The 15,753-nt window shown below is 35.1% G+C and overlaps 1 protein-coding gene across 4 annotated transcripts in view; it reads right to left on the bottom strand.

The window, feature by feature from the left end:
• Positions 1-15,753, bottom strand: part of CASD1 (CAS1 domain containing 1) — a 62,114-nt gene that overhangs the window by 32,850 nt on the left and 13,511 nt on the right. For all 4 annotated transcript variants that reach the window (XR_009053301.1, XM_057732804.1, XM_057732805.1 and 1 more), the window contains exons 4-7: positions 6,253-6,297; positions 4,806-4,868; positions 1,012-1,056; positions 443-566 (exon numbers count right to left, since the gene is read on the bottom strand). Coding sequence is in view for 3 of the 4 variants with exons in the window: in XM_057732804.1 (XP_057588787.1) it covers positions 443-566; positions 1,012-1,056; positions 4,806-4,868; positions 6,253-6,297 (277 nt within the window). In the remaining variant the exon portion in view is untranslated. The remainder of the gene's footprint in view (positions 1-442; positions 567-1,011; positions 1,057-4,805; positions 4,869-6,252; positions 6,298-15,753) is intronic.

The following is a 15,753-nucleotide window of genomic DNA, read 5'->3' as shown; positions in this document are numbered from 1 at the left end:
ATGGTTTGAATTTAAATATATTCTGTCGATTCCAAAGAATATTTACTTCCAGTGAATCTAATATTATGAACCAGACAATTTTTTCTCTATTTTCCAATCACAATAAATATTCTTGGTAAGAAATAAAAAATCTGAGGCAAACATCTTATTTGCCTTTAGGACTTACTCTCTTTTTTTAAATATTCTGCAGACATTCTACCTGCTGAGGCTCCTTGGAGAATATCTTTATTTATTATTAATTTTTTAAAATTTATTATATCTATTAGTCTATGTGTTCCTTAAGTTCAAAACAGGAAAGCAACAGATTTATTCTAATTTCTCAAGTCTTGTTTCAAAATTTATTCTCATAAAGTAGTAATTTTGCTTCTTGCAATAGAAGATAACAGAAACCCATGCCTCTGAATATACACAAAATGACATTTTTTCATTACTTATCCCTTACCTTGTAAGACCCAATAAACATCACTAGTCTTTGCCAATTTTTCTAAAAGTGGTGCTATGGACGTGATGTTTATTTTATATTGAGAAAGCGCTTCGTTGCTGCCATTGTGAATCTTGATAGACCACTGAGAGGAAGTAAAATTTAAATATTAATTCAGTATTTATCACAGAAAAATTAAAGTATATAATTTCCTCTATTGAAACAAAGGTTATTATTTTAAGATAATTCCCATTTTTATTCAATATTAGAATAAAATATGGTCAATTTATTTCATGAAATATATGAAGGCAGTTACATAAAGCTGATGTAAAATTAGACTTTCAATGTATAACATTCAAGAGCAAAGAATGTAATTTTAGATATAAAATAATATTGACATTTACCATCAAATGTCCTAAGTTTATTCAGATCTTTTTATTAAAAATATCAGTTTAATTAATTATAATAGAAATAGGAATTCAAATATAAGTATAATCCAGAATTCTATTTAACATAAGTTAATTTTTTTCTCAGCATGTTCTTAAGTATGAAACAAAAATTATTATGTAAGAATACAGATAATAACTTACTGTGGCAGCTCCTGCTACAATTACATGGGGCTTTGCGACAGAATCCTGAAGAAAAAAAAAATCTTTATAATACTGTTATATTCAGTTCAGGAAATTAATACAAGTAATATCACTTAATTTTTTCCCTTAAATTTAAGTTCTTCCATTTAAATGCATTTTAATTTTCTAGATTCCTTATAAGATTCTTCTTACAACAAGATGGACATCCTATGCCTAAGACCTTACATGGTTATATGACTATACAGGATGGCATGAGGCTTGTATGGCTAATTCTTTGGTGTTCTTTAAAACAAAAACAAAAACACACTAGTGAAATCTAATACAGCCTACTATTATTCTGACTACTGAGTAAATTGTGTAATGCTCTAGTATATTATGTCAGCCAATTAAAAAGTATTCTTGGAAGGCTACAGGGTACACAGTTTAAGTGTTAAATAAAATGCAGTGCTATAAAGAAACATGATCTTTTGGAAAAGCCAATCTGGTGTGTATTTTACAAAGTAAACCAATTATTATAGACCATAATGTGGAAAGAAACAAGAAGAAATTTGGTAGAAATTCTTACCTAGTGCAAATCACACTATTAATAATACTACCAACTATATAGTACTCAGTAATTTACTAAGTATTTCTCTTAAATGAGTTCATTTTAATATAAATTCTTGCCACTTGTGAGATAGGCAGGAAGACATTATATATATATATCTTATAAAAATGGCTACAGACTCAGAAAGGTTTATAGGTATTTCTGAGGCTTGGCAGGGACAGAGCCAGAACTTAAGTCTTCCAACTACTGAGTTCAATGCATCTTCCATAACATAGAAGATCTGATAATATAATCATGTGCACAAGAAACAATTAAGAATAAGAAATCAGAAAAGTCCAACCCATATATAAAAACAGAAATGACAGTTACTGTCTCATTATGAAGGTAAAACATGTTCAGTGTAGAAAACTATGAAGGCAGAGAAAGGTAATACCAAAATTAATCTATTTCCCAACAGAGATATTCCAGTTTCCCGTCTAGCATGCTCCACTGTACGTCACTATTTTGGTGAAACTTTCCTCATCCAAAGGTGGCTTCCTTTCTCACTCTTAGCCCAAACTGTATTTTCCTTACACAGGTCCCTCCTATCTCTTCCTTACTTTTGGCATAAAGCCTAATTCTCAAACTCCACAGAGAAAATAGAATTCATCTGCTTGTGTGCTCTCGCCTGCCTTCCTCCATTCTTACCACTTTCTCCATATACTCACCCAGTCTACCTTCCTTGACAGAAGAGTAAACAAAATGTGTCCCTATTCTGCTTAATGGCCAACCTGTTACTCTGTGCCTGCATCTCCTCCCTTTTTATTTCTGGAGCTATATGGATATAAGTTATGTCCTCGAACTCCTAAATTGTCCACTTCATCCTTCTCTACTCTTCTTCCTCCCCTCAATCCACAGAACGTTAAATCATCTTTACCCTCAAAAAATGCTCCTTCAATCCTGTCTCACTCTCAATTCACACTCTTGACTAACAGATTACGTGGAAGAGCATTCTGCTTTCACTATGCTAATTTCCTTATCTCTCATTTATGCCTCAATTTGTCATGTTTTGATTTTGAGTTAATCATCCAATAAAACTACCCTTAGAGCCAATTAATGAACTCTGAATTGCCAAGTCCTGTAGTTTCATTCTCCCTATGTAGTTCCTAAAGTGACACTATCCACTTTTTAAAACTCTTTCCTTCCGTGTGTTATATTACACACTGCTTTTCCTCTTACTCCTTTTACTGCCTCCTTTCAGAATCTTTTTTTATAGTTCCATTCCTACACTCTTTTCTTTAATCTATACTTGCTGCCTATTCAATTATTTCCATTCAAGTCACTTCAAATATCACCTCACTCATTACCAAGACTCCCCAAATCCATCTAAGCAGCTCAGACTTAATGACTACCTACAGAATTAAATCTAAATTGCTGGTTTCCTCAATTACCTATATCTGCCACTCATCTAGAAGCTCTTTGAGGAGAGGAACTCTGTTATGTTAACCAGGGTATCAACAGTGTTTAGCCTGGTGCCTAAAATATGGCAGGTGATATATAAATATCTGTTGGATAACAGTACAGTTGTTTAAATTCAACTTTGCTTTTATGCCTATAGGTATCTGTAAGGCTATTTCAGTTCATAAGGATATCTTTCTAATCCACTGTTCTTCTGGAAATATTATTTCCTCTGTAAAGCTTTCTTAGATCCTCACCTATACTTTAAACAATTCTCACCCTAAGTGCCCCATCCATGTTTTCGTAGTTCTTTGTGCTCAATTCTATTGTTACCCTTCATATTATCATATCATTATTCATAAGAAATCACTATCTATTAGGTTGTACGTTCCTCGAGGCCTGAGACTGGCGCTAATTTCCAGACACATTCCTAATACCAAGAACAAAGCTAGTAATAGTACATACATAATAAAAGTATGGAACTTTGTATTCTCAGGATCTAGCAGATTACTATGAAAATAGTAAAAAAAAAAAAAAAAAATACATAAATGCATGCATATATACATACTCTTTGACTGAAATCAATCAACTAATCAATCTCAGGTAATTACATGGCCATCTATCCAAATAAGTTGAATCTTTCCTCTGCCCCCAATAATTATGAGCAGTTTTATAACAGAATCTAAAGCTTCAAAAACTAGTTTTAGCAAATTATAAGAACAGAAGATCTGAATGTGCAATATATCTCCAGGTTAGTAAATAACAAAGTTTTTCTGTGATCTTGCCTGACTTATAAATTATATTACACTGATGTTTAACTGTGAATTTCTACTACTTTAATGGATATACTTTCAGGTCCAGCACAAATATAAAACACATGTTTAAACCAACTTAAATATACATATAACATTATTCTATACTTCTGGACATTTAAAAATATCAATAAAAACAAAACAAAATTACATGAGATCCCAATTTTCTAGAAAGTTGAATTCTGGAAGTTGTCTGCATGTTTGCTTTTAAAAAACTTAAACATTTTCTCAAAGAAACAAAGTTAAAAATGTTGACTAGGTTCTCACTGGATCCTATAAAAATCCATTTGGTTGCCATACTAAATACTTATTGTGAAAAGAAGCAAAGAAAAATACCACTGCAACACAAGTAATTAAGCAAAACAAGGTCAACAAAATTGAATATTGTTTTATCCATCCCAAATGCAAATACCTCTAGCAAAAAAATACAAGTTTAATTAAAGGACTGACAAGGAGCTATAAGGAGACACTGTGGAAATTCTAAAGTGGACTTGTGAGAAGTCAGGGGTTTTCTGAGGTTAATAGCATTGCCTGCCTTATATCTAATTTATCTCCAAACATTATGAGCCAAAACACACTAGACTCAACTTTTAGGTCACAAATATAATGATAAAAGGGAAGAAAACAGGATATTAAAAAAAAAAAAAGGTTTCCTGAAGTATCAGGACATGAGTTTGAAGAACAAAGTAGAAAAATGCTCAAGAGAATGTGTATTGTTCTAGAAAGATTATCTAAGTTTGAATGAACTGAGCTGCAACACTAACAGTTTTAAATCAGTGAAGCGTGGTACGGGCATAATCACCATAGCGTTCGAATGATAACAGAGACACCCAATCAAAACTTTGTTTTCTCAGTAAAGCGATAATCAAACCAGCATGGTGGAAATCAAGGAGGTTGGTATCAAGTACAGGAGAGTGGGACACAGATGAGTATGGGAGACCCAGTTTTCAAAATTTGATTGTTCAAAACCAGCAAGGCCTATATTTTCAAATACAGACCTCAGTCCACACTCTGATACACTGTTTCATAGAACCATTAACCTCTGGATGCCACAGAAAATCCTAAAAGAGAAATGTAAGACAAGAAGTCAAAGAAAACAAATCCACCATTCAAAATAAACTTTAACATACCTCTTACAGAGTACCTAAAACACTACCTTATCTATAATATCTTCATCTCTCACTTCAATTTGGCAAGAGTCTCACAATAGTTCTCCTTATGTCCACTTTCGCTTTTCTCTAAAATATTCCCCACATTTTAGCCACAGTAATGTTTTAAAAATTTAAACCTGACTTTGCCACATCCCTGCTTATGTATTCAAGGACTTTCAATCAATTGCCCTGAAAATAAATTCCAAAGTCCTTAGAATTCCTAAGAAGTTGTAGGCTCTGGCTCCTGCCTGGACATTCTGCCTTTTCTCCTGCCACGTTCCCCCTTGCTCTAAGGATCCTTTTGGTTCTTGTTCAGCTCCTGCAATACTCTATGTGCTCCTTTTTCTCCAGAGCTTTGTTTCTGTTCCTTGTGTCTATAATGCTCATAAATTCTCCCCCTGAGCCTAATGAGCTCCTACTTATCCTTGAGGCCTCAGTTAAAACATTACTTCCTCAAGGAGGAAAACTACCTTTAATTCCTTGTTCCGTACATTTCCAATGCCCACATTTTTTCCTTTTTGCCATCCTTATCCCATGTTTAATTGCACATGGAAAACTATGATGATGTGCAAGCTCCATTAGATCTAGGACATTGTTGTCTTGATCCCCATCTACATTCTCAGTATCTAGAAGTCACTGTGACTGGGAATTCAGGAAATTCATATATGTCCTTTTATGAACATTGATCCTGAATATATACAGGTTTCAATTTTTTTTTTAATTTATTAATTTTATTTTTGGCTGTACTGGGTCTTTGTTGCTGCACACAGGCTTTCTCTAGTTGTGGTGAGCAGGGGCTACTCTGCATTGCAGCGCACGGGCTTCTCAGTGTGGTGACTTCTCTTGTGAGCACAGGCTCTAGGCACACGGGCTTCAGTAGTTGTGGCATGTGGGCTCAATAGTTGTGGCTAGTGGGCTCTAGAGTGCAGGCTCAGTAGTTGTGGCGCATGGGCTTAGCTGCTTTACAGCATGTGGGATCTTCCCGACCAGGGCTCAAACCCATGTTCCCTGCTTTGGCTGGTGGATTCATAATTACTGTGCCACCACGAAAGCTCTACTGGTTTCAAATTAACACACAAGATTATTTTTTCCTGGATAAAAATCTGAGAGACCAAATTTTCTATTTTATTACACAAAACAGTACACACATTTATTAATTATCTTTCTCTACTTATTTGCTCTCAATACACTGAAATACATTTAGTATATACAAAACATTAGCTGATCTGCAAATAAATTAACCAATGAATAGTTTCAACATTATAACATTTAGGTTACTGTTATATGAACTTACCACTTTAACTGATGCAGTCTTGTCTTCAAAAGGAATGTTTTCATGCTACCATATAAAAGGGGGATAGACAACAGAGAAATATTAATGAATAGATTAATTTTATGTAAATAATTCCTCCTTTAGCTGCTTTTGTTGATTCATTTATATTTTATATCCCAATTATCAACATTCAACACAGAGAAAATACCTGCAGAGATTACCAAAAAATAAGTGATATTAAATTGTTTATATGCGATCTTCAACATCTAAGATAAAACTCCAACTATGAATAAGCAGGTATGTGAATGTGCCTATATAAATTATCTTTGTGCCAAGCTTCCCATGATTCCAATTTAGTCCTAATATTATTATCTATGGCAGAGACTGATTTCTACCCTATATTTCCTGAATGCCTTCCAGTTAGACAGGATCAGATGACTAGTTCTGGCCAATGTAATACACCTAGACATAATGTGGGTCACTTTCAGGCTGAAGTTCCCAGGGCAATTCTAGTCTCTGGCTTAACCTGATACAGAAACTGAGGAGGCTGAATGTCCCAAATGGTACAACCAGAAAATAGTAAAAATTCCAAGAGCAAAACTCCCTGAATGACTACATGGAGCAAAGCCCCTTGCCAACCCACCTAGGACAAGAAGTGCTAAGTATTAAGATTGTAGTGTGGTTTGTTGTCGTAGCAACATCTAGTCCATTCTCACCAATATACTAGTACAGGCCCTGTTTAAACAGGAACGGACATATATGACTAGATTATTGTAGATTTTACTCTGAAGGTAGTAAATAGTCCAGTCGTAGAAAAAAATTAAAATCCAGAGACTACAACTTCTTGTAACTAAGTGTTCCATAAAAAGAACAGAAATCCTTTCATAGTTAAATATCCAGGATGGAACAGCAGTGGTTAATAAGAAGCTAATTTTCTTCCTAAAACCACGGTGAAAATGTTTTCATTAATTTAACCAGACATTTTTTTAAATCATGAAATAAAGTTGCTTTTATCAACAGGCTAAATTTAAAAATTCTTGTTAGTCCTGCTTAAGCATCTTTTCCCAAAGGGACTCTTTTTTTGTTTTTAATTTTTATTGGAGTATAGTTGATTTACAGTGTTGTGCTAGTTTCAGGTGTACAGCAAAGTGAATCAGTTATACACATACATATATCCATTCCTTTTCTTTAGACGTTTTTCCCATATAGGGCATTACAGGGTACTGAGTAGTATTCCCTGTGCTATACAGGGGGTTCTTATTAGTTATCCATTTTATATATAGTAGTGTGTATATGTCAGTCCCAATCTCCCAATTTATCCCTCCCCACCCTCATCCCCTGGTAACCGCAAGTTTGTTTTCTACATCCGTGACTCTATTTCTGTTTTGTAAATAAGCGCATTTGTACCCTTTTTCCCCAAAAGACTCTTGAGATCATTAATTCAATGGAACTGTAAGGTATGATATATGAAAAGAGTTTCCTTAGTCAAAGAAGTTGGAGAAATACCACGTTGGATAAAATCACACAAGTGTTCTCCTCTTACCCTGTCCTAACCTTTAAAAAATTCTTCCTCAAAGAAATAGTGTGTTATGAAATTTCTTTTTCCTTTTTGTATAGCACAGTTAATTCAATCAATTCAATCTCTTCATTTCCTTTATTATTTTAATATAACATTTGTTATATACAAAATAATATATCACATATATGTGTCACAAGGCATAGTAAAATAAATAAGCACTTGTGAATCCACGGCACAAATCAGTGTTACCAACACATGGAATGACCTCTATGGCTCTCTCTCTCTCTCTCTAAATTCCTTGCTTCACCCACAAAGAAAAACCATCTTGAAATTTATTTTGCTTTCTTTTTTTATTATACAGTTTTGTCACATGTATATGCATCCTTAAATGATATACTGTTTAGGGTTGTTGGCTTTCACTCCAACTTTTAATTTTGAAAAGTTTCAGACTTATTAAAGCAAAGATGACCCCCTTTACCAATTGTTAATATTTTCTATACTAGCTTCATGCGTCTCTGTGCACCACATATAGTTTTTCTCCTTTGCTGAACCATATGAAAGTAAACTGCAGACAGAATAACAGTTCACCCCTAAATACTTAAGTGCATATCTCTGAAGAATATAGACATTCTTTTATATAAATGCAATACTACAGTCCCACCTAAGAATCTGACATTGATAAAATATTATCTAATCTAATATACAGTGCATGTTCAACTTTCCCTAATTTCCCAATAATGTCTTCTCTATAGTTCTTATATATAAATCTAGATTTCAATTAAAATCAGGTATTGTGTACCCAATTGGAGACAAGATGGTGGAGAAAAAGGACTTTGAGTCCACCTCCTCTCACGAGAACATCAAAATCACAACTAATTGCTGAATATCCATGGATAAAAAAGACTGGAACCTGCTGAAAAAGATATTCTACATCCAAAGACATAAAGAAGAAAACCAACAAGACAGCAGGAGAAGCACACCTGTGATATAATCAAATTCCATATCCAGGGTGTGTGACCCACAAACTGGAGAATAATTATATCACAGAAGTTCTCTGACAGGAGTAAGAGTTTTGAGCCCCACAACAGGCCCCCAGCCTGGGGGTCTGGCATCAAGAGGAAGAGTCCCCAGAGCATTTAGCTTTGAAGGCCAGTAGGGCTTGACTGCAGGAGCTCCACGGGACTAGGGAAAACAAAGACTCCACAGAGGGTACACACAAGGTCTTGTGAGCACCAGGACCCAGGGCAAAAGCAGTGACTTCACAGGAGACTGGGCTGGACCTACCTGCTGGTCTTGGAGGGTCTCCTGGGAAGTGTGGGGTAGCTGTGACTCTCTCTGGGGTCATAAAAGCTGGTGGTGATAATATCAGGGAGTGTTCCTCTACTTGAACTCTTGCTGGAGTCAGACATCTTGCTTGGGTAATTAGCATTAAGACCAGGCTCCACATAACAGGCTGTAGGCTCCAAGGCTGGAATGCCTCAGGTCAAAACAACCAACAGGGTGGGAATAAAGCCCCACTCATCAGCAGACAGGCTGCCTAAATAATTCCTAAGCCCACAGCCACCTCTAGACACGCCCCTTGACACAGCCCTGCCCACCAGAGGGCCAAGAGCCCAGCTCCATTTACCAGTGGGCAAGCACTGGTCTCTCCCACCAGAAAGCCTGCACAAGCCTTTAGACCAGATTCACCCACCAGGGGGCAGACGCCAGAAGCAAGAAAACTACAATCTGGCAGCCTGTGGAACCAAGTCTGCAAACACAAGTCAGAAACTGCCCTGGGACAAGCTGGCCACTGGACCTTGGGTAAAGAGAGGGAAAGTATACTGCTGGGACACATAGGACATCCCCATAGGGGGCCACTTCTGCAAGGTCGAGAAATATAAGTAAACTTCCACATACCTAAAAATACAAACAGAAGTTTAGACAAAATTAGATGGCAGAGGAGTATGTTCCAGATGTAGGAAAAAGAAAAAAACCCCAGAAGAAGAACCAAGTGATGTGGAGATAGGCAATCTACCCGAGAAAGACTTAAGAGTGATGATTGTAAAGATGATCCAAAAACTCAGGAAAAGAATGGATGCACAGAGCAAGAAGGTACGAGAAGTTTATAGCAAAATGTTAGAAAATATAAAGAATAATCAAACAGAAATGAATACAATAATTGAACTGAAAAATACACTAGAAAGAATCAATAGCAGAATAAACTAGGCAGAAGAATGAATAAATAGATAAGTGAGCTGGAAGACAGAATGCTGGAAATCACTGCCGTGGAAGAGAATAAAGAAAAAAGAATGAAAAGAAACTAGGACAGTTTAAGAGACCTCTGGAACAATGTCAAACACATGAACATTCACATGATGAGGTTCCAGAAGGAGAAGAGAGAAAGGGCCTGAGAAAATATTTGAAGAGATAATAGCTGAACACTTCCCTAACATGGAAAAGGAAACAGTCATCCAAGTCCAGGAAGCACAGAGTTCCATATAATATTAACCCAAGGAGGAACATGCCCAGAAACACAGTAATCAAATTGACAAAAATTAAAGACAAAGATAAAATATTAAAAGCGACAAGGGAAAAGCAACAAATAACATACAAGGGAATCCCCATAAAACTATCGGCTGATTTTTCAGCATAAACTGTACAGGACAGGAGGGAGTGGCATGATATGTTTAAAGTGATGACAGGGAAAAACCTACAATGAAGAATACTCTACCCAGCAAGGCTCTTGTTCAGATTTGATGGAGAAATCAGAAACTTTACAGACAAGCAAAAACTAAAAGAATTCAGCACTACCAAACCAGCTTTACAACAAATGCTAAAGGACTATTCTCTAGACAGAAAATAAAAAACAACAATTAGAAACAATAAAATTACCAAATGGGAAAGCTCACTAGTTAAGGCAAACACACAGTAAAGGTAGGAAATCACCCCCACACAAACATAATACCTAAACCAGTAACTGTGAAAGAAGGAAAGTATAAATGCAGGATACCTGAAATGCATTTGAAATTAAGAGATCAGCAACTTAAAACTATCATATATATATATAGACTGCTATTATCAAAACCTTATGGTAAACAGAAACCAAAGAACTATAATAGATATACAGTCAAAAAAGAAAAAGCAATCCAAATACAACACTAAGGATAGTCATCAAACCAGGAGAGAAGAGAACAAAAGAGGGAAGGAAGAAAATAGACCTACAAAAACAAATCAAAACAATGGCAATAAGAACATACATATCAAGGGGCTTCCCTGGTAACGCAGTGGTTAAGGAGCCACCTGCCAACGCAGGGGACATGGGTTCAGTCCCTGGTCAGGGAAGATCCCACATGCCATGGAACAACTAAGCCCGTGTGCCACAACTACTGAAGCCCATACGCCTAGAGCCTATGCCCCACAACAAGAGAAGCCACAGCACCACAAAGAAGAGTAGCCCCTGCTCTCTGCAACTAGAGAAAGCCCATACATGGCAACAAAGAGCTAAAGCAGCCAAAAATTTTTAAAAATTAAAAAAAAAAAATCAAAGAATATACATATCCTTAATTACCTTAAATGTAAACACAGTAATTGCTCCAACCAAAAGACATAAACTGGCTGAATGGATACCAACACAAGACCAGTATATATCCTGTCTACAAGAGAACCACTTCAGATCTAGAGACACATACAAACTGAAAGTGAGGGGATGGAAAAATTATTCAATACGAATGGAAATCAAAAGAAAGCTGCAGTAGCAACATTCATATCAGACAAAATAGACTTTAAAATAAAGACTGTTACAAGAGACAAAGAAGGACACTACAGAATGATCAAGGGATCAAGATGAATATATAACAATTGTAAACACACATGCACCCAACATAGGAACACCTCAATATATAAGGCAAATGTTAACAGACATAAAAGGAGAAATTGACAGTAACACAATAATAGTGGGAGACTTTAAACCCCACTTATATCAATGGACAAATCATGCAAACATAAAATCAATAAGGAAACACAGGCCTTAAATGACACATTAGACCAGATAGACTTAATTGATATTTATAGAGCATTCCATCTGAAAGCAGAAAAATACAGATTCTTTTCAAGTGCACATGGAACATTCTCCAGGATAGATCATATGCTGGGCCACAAAGCAAGCCTCAGTAAATTTAAGAAAACTGAAATAATATCAAACATCTTTTCCAACCACAATGCTGTGAGATTAGAAATCAACTACAAGAAAAAAACTATAAAAAAAACACAAATACATGGAGGCTAAACAATATGCTATGAAACAACCAATGGATCATTGAAGAAATCAAAGGGAATACCAAAAAACACCTAGAGACAAGTGAAAATGAAATCACAATGATCCCAAACCTATGGAATGCAGCAAAAGCAGTTCTAAGAGGGAAGTTTATAGGAATACAATTTTACCTCAGGAAACAAAGATCCCAAATAAAAACCCTAACATTATACCTAAAGCAACTAGAGAAAGAAGAATAAACAAAACACAAAGCTAGCAGAAGGAAAGAAATCATAAAGACAAGGAGCAGAAATAAATGAAATAGAGAAGAAGAAAATAATAGAAAAGATCAATGAAACTAAAAGCTGGCTCTTTGAAAAGATAAACAAAATTGATATATCTTTAGCCAGCCTCATCAAGAAAAAAGGGAGAGGGCTCAAATCAATAAAATTAGAAATGAAAAAGAAGTTACAACAGACACCACAGAAGTTAAAAGGATCATAAGAGACTTCCTATAAGCAACTATATGCCAATAAAATGGACAAACTAGAAGAAATGAATGACTTCTTAGAAAGGGACAATTTTCCATAACTGAACCAGGAAGAAATGGAAAATATGAATAGACCAGTCACAAGCACTGAAATTGAAACTGTGATTAAAAAACTCCCAGCAAACAGACGTCCAGGACCAGATGGGTTCACAGGTGAATTCTATCAAACATTTAGAGAAGAGTTAACACCTATCCTTCTGAAACTATTCCAAAAAACTGCAGAGGAAGGAACACTCCCAAAATCATTCTATGAGACCACCATCACCCTGACACCAAAACCAGGCAAAGATACCACAAAAAAGAAAATTACAGACAACATCACTGATAAACATAGACACGAAAATACTTAATGCTAGCAAACTGAATCCAACCATACATTAAAATGATCATACACCATGATCAAGTGAGATTTATCCCAGGGATGCAAGGATTGTTCAATATTGGCCAATCAGTCAGTGATACACCACATCAACAAATTTAGGAATAAAAACCACATGATCATCTCAATAGATGCAGAAAAAGCTTTTGAGAAAATTCAACACCCATTTATGATAAAAACTCTCCAAAAAGTTGGCATAGAGGGAACTTATCTCAACATAATAAAGCCCATATATAATAAACCCACAGCTAACACCATACTCAATGGTGAAAAGCTGAAAGCATTCCCTCTAAGATCAGGAACAAGATAAGGATGTCCACTCTCAAGACTTTTGTTCAACATAGAACTGGAAGTCCTGGACATGGCAATCGGAGAAGAAAATGAAACAAAAGGGATCCAAATTAAAAAAAGAAAGAAATTAAACTGTCATTGTTTGCAGATGACATGATACTATACACAGAAAATCCTAAAGATGCTATCAGAAAACTACTAGAGCTCATCCATGAATTTGGTAAAGTCTTGCAGGATACAGAATTAATACACAGAAATATCTTCCACTCCTATACACTAACATATACACTAACAACAAAAGATCAGAAAGAAAAATTAAGAAAACAATCCCATTTACCATCACATCAAAAAGAATAAACCTACCTAAAGAGGCAAAAGATGTGTACTTTGAAAACTATAAGACGCTGATGAAAGAAACTGAACGTGACACAAACAGATGGAAAAATATATTGTACCATATGTATATATACACACACACACATATATGTATATGTATGTATATGGATGGGAAGAATCAATATCTTCTAAATGAATATAATACCCAAGGTAATCTACAGATTCAATGAAACCCCTGCGAAATTACCAATGGCACTTTTTGCAGATCTAGAAGAAAAAATCTTAAAATTTGTATGGAAACACAAAAGACCCTGAATAGCCAAAGCAATCTTGAGAAAGAAAAATGGAGCTGGAGGAATCAGGCTCCTTGACTTCAGGCTATACAACAAAGCTACAGTTATCAAAACAGCATGGTACTGGTACAAAACAGAAATATATCAATGGAACTGGATGGAAAGCCCAGAGATAAACCAAGCACCTATGGTCAATTAATCTACCACAAAGGAGGCAAGAATATACAATGGAGAAAAGACAGTCTCTTCAATAAGTGCTTCCGGGAAAACTGGACAGCCACATGTTAAAGAATGAAATTAGAACATTCTATAACACCAAACATAAAAATAAACTCAAAATGGATTAAAGAACTAAATATAAGACTGGATACTATATGGCTCTTAGAGGAAAACTTAGGCAGAACACTTTGACATAAATTGCAACAATGTCTTTTTGGCTTCACCTCCTAAGAGTAAGGAAAACAAAACCAAAAATAAATGGGACCTAACCATAAACAAGATAAAAAAAAACAACCCTTAGAATGGGAGAAAATATTTGCAAATGATGCAACTGACAAGGGATTAACCTCCAAAATATACAAACAGTCCATATAACTCAATATCAAAAAAAACAAATAACTCAATCAAAAAATGGGCATAAGATCTAAATAGACATTTCTCCAAAGACATATAGATGGCCAAAAGGCACATGAAAAGATGCTCAACGTTGCTAATTGTTAGAGAAATGCAAATTAAAACTACAATGAGCTATCACCTCACAGCAGTCAGAATGGCCATCATGAAAAAGTTTACAAACAATAAATACTGGAGAGGGTGTGGAGAAAAGGAAACCCTCTTATACTGTTGTGGGAATGTCATTTGGTACAGCCACTATGGAGAACAGTATGGAAGTTCCTTAAAAAACTAAAAATAGAGCTACCATATGATTCAGGAATTCCACTCCTGGGCACATATCTGGAGAAAACAGTAATTTGTAAAGATACACGCACCCAGTGTTCATTGTAGCACTATTTACAACAGCCAAGACATGGAAGCAACCTAAATGTCCACTGACAAAGGAGTAGATAAAGAAGATGTGCTACATATATTCAGTGGAATATTACTCAGCCATAAAAAAGAATGAAATAATGCCATTTGCAGCAACATGGATGGACCTAGAGATTATTATTCTAAATGAAGTAAGCCAGAGAAAGACAAATATATTATATTGGTTATATGTGAAATTTAAAAAAAATGATACAAATGAACTTATATACAAAACAGAAATAGACCCACAGACACAGAAAACAAACTTATGGTTACCAAAGGAGAAAGGGTGGGGGGTGATAAATTAGAGGAGTTTGGGATTAACATATACACACTATTATATACAAAAGAGACAGTCAACAAGAACTTACTGCATAGCACAGAGAACTATATTCAATATTTTTTTAATAATCTGTAAGGGAAAAGAATTCTGAAAAAGAATATACATATATATATTCACTTTGCTATACACCTGAAATTTAACACATTTTAAATCAACTATACTTCAATAAAATAGAAAAAACAACAGGTATTTCATTTAGTTGTCATGTCTCTTTAGTTTCATTTTACATATCAATTTATTTTATCAATACATATCAAATTTTTTTTCTTTTTAGAATCTAGGTTAGTTGATAGAATGCACCAAATGGAGATTACAGACAGCACGTATAGTTACCTTCTTGAACATCTCTTTACATGATTAAGTTTCTGTAATAATATTTCTCAGTGTTCATAGACTATACAAATGTTCACCCTCACATAACAATGCAAATTATTTTTTGAAGTGTTTGTAACAATGTACCCTCACCAGTGGTTTGAGACACAGCCTCTCTAATACATCTTGTTAGATTTCATATTTTTTGCCATTGTCAAACTTAATTTTGCCACTAAAGT

This window comes from Hippopotamus amphibius, chromosome 4 (genome assembly GCF_030028045.1).
Source record: "Hippopotamus amphibius kiboko isolate mHipAmp2 chromosome 4, mHipAmp2.hap2, whole genome shotgun sequence".
NCBI classification, from domain to species: domain Eukaryota; kingdom Metazoa; phylum Chordata; class Mammalia; order Artiodactyla; family Hippopotamidae; genus Hippopotamus; species Hippopotamus amphibius.
Note: the sequence above shows the minus strand (reverse complement) of the source record. Positions and strands in the feature narration are given on the sequence as shown.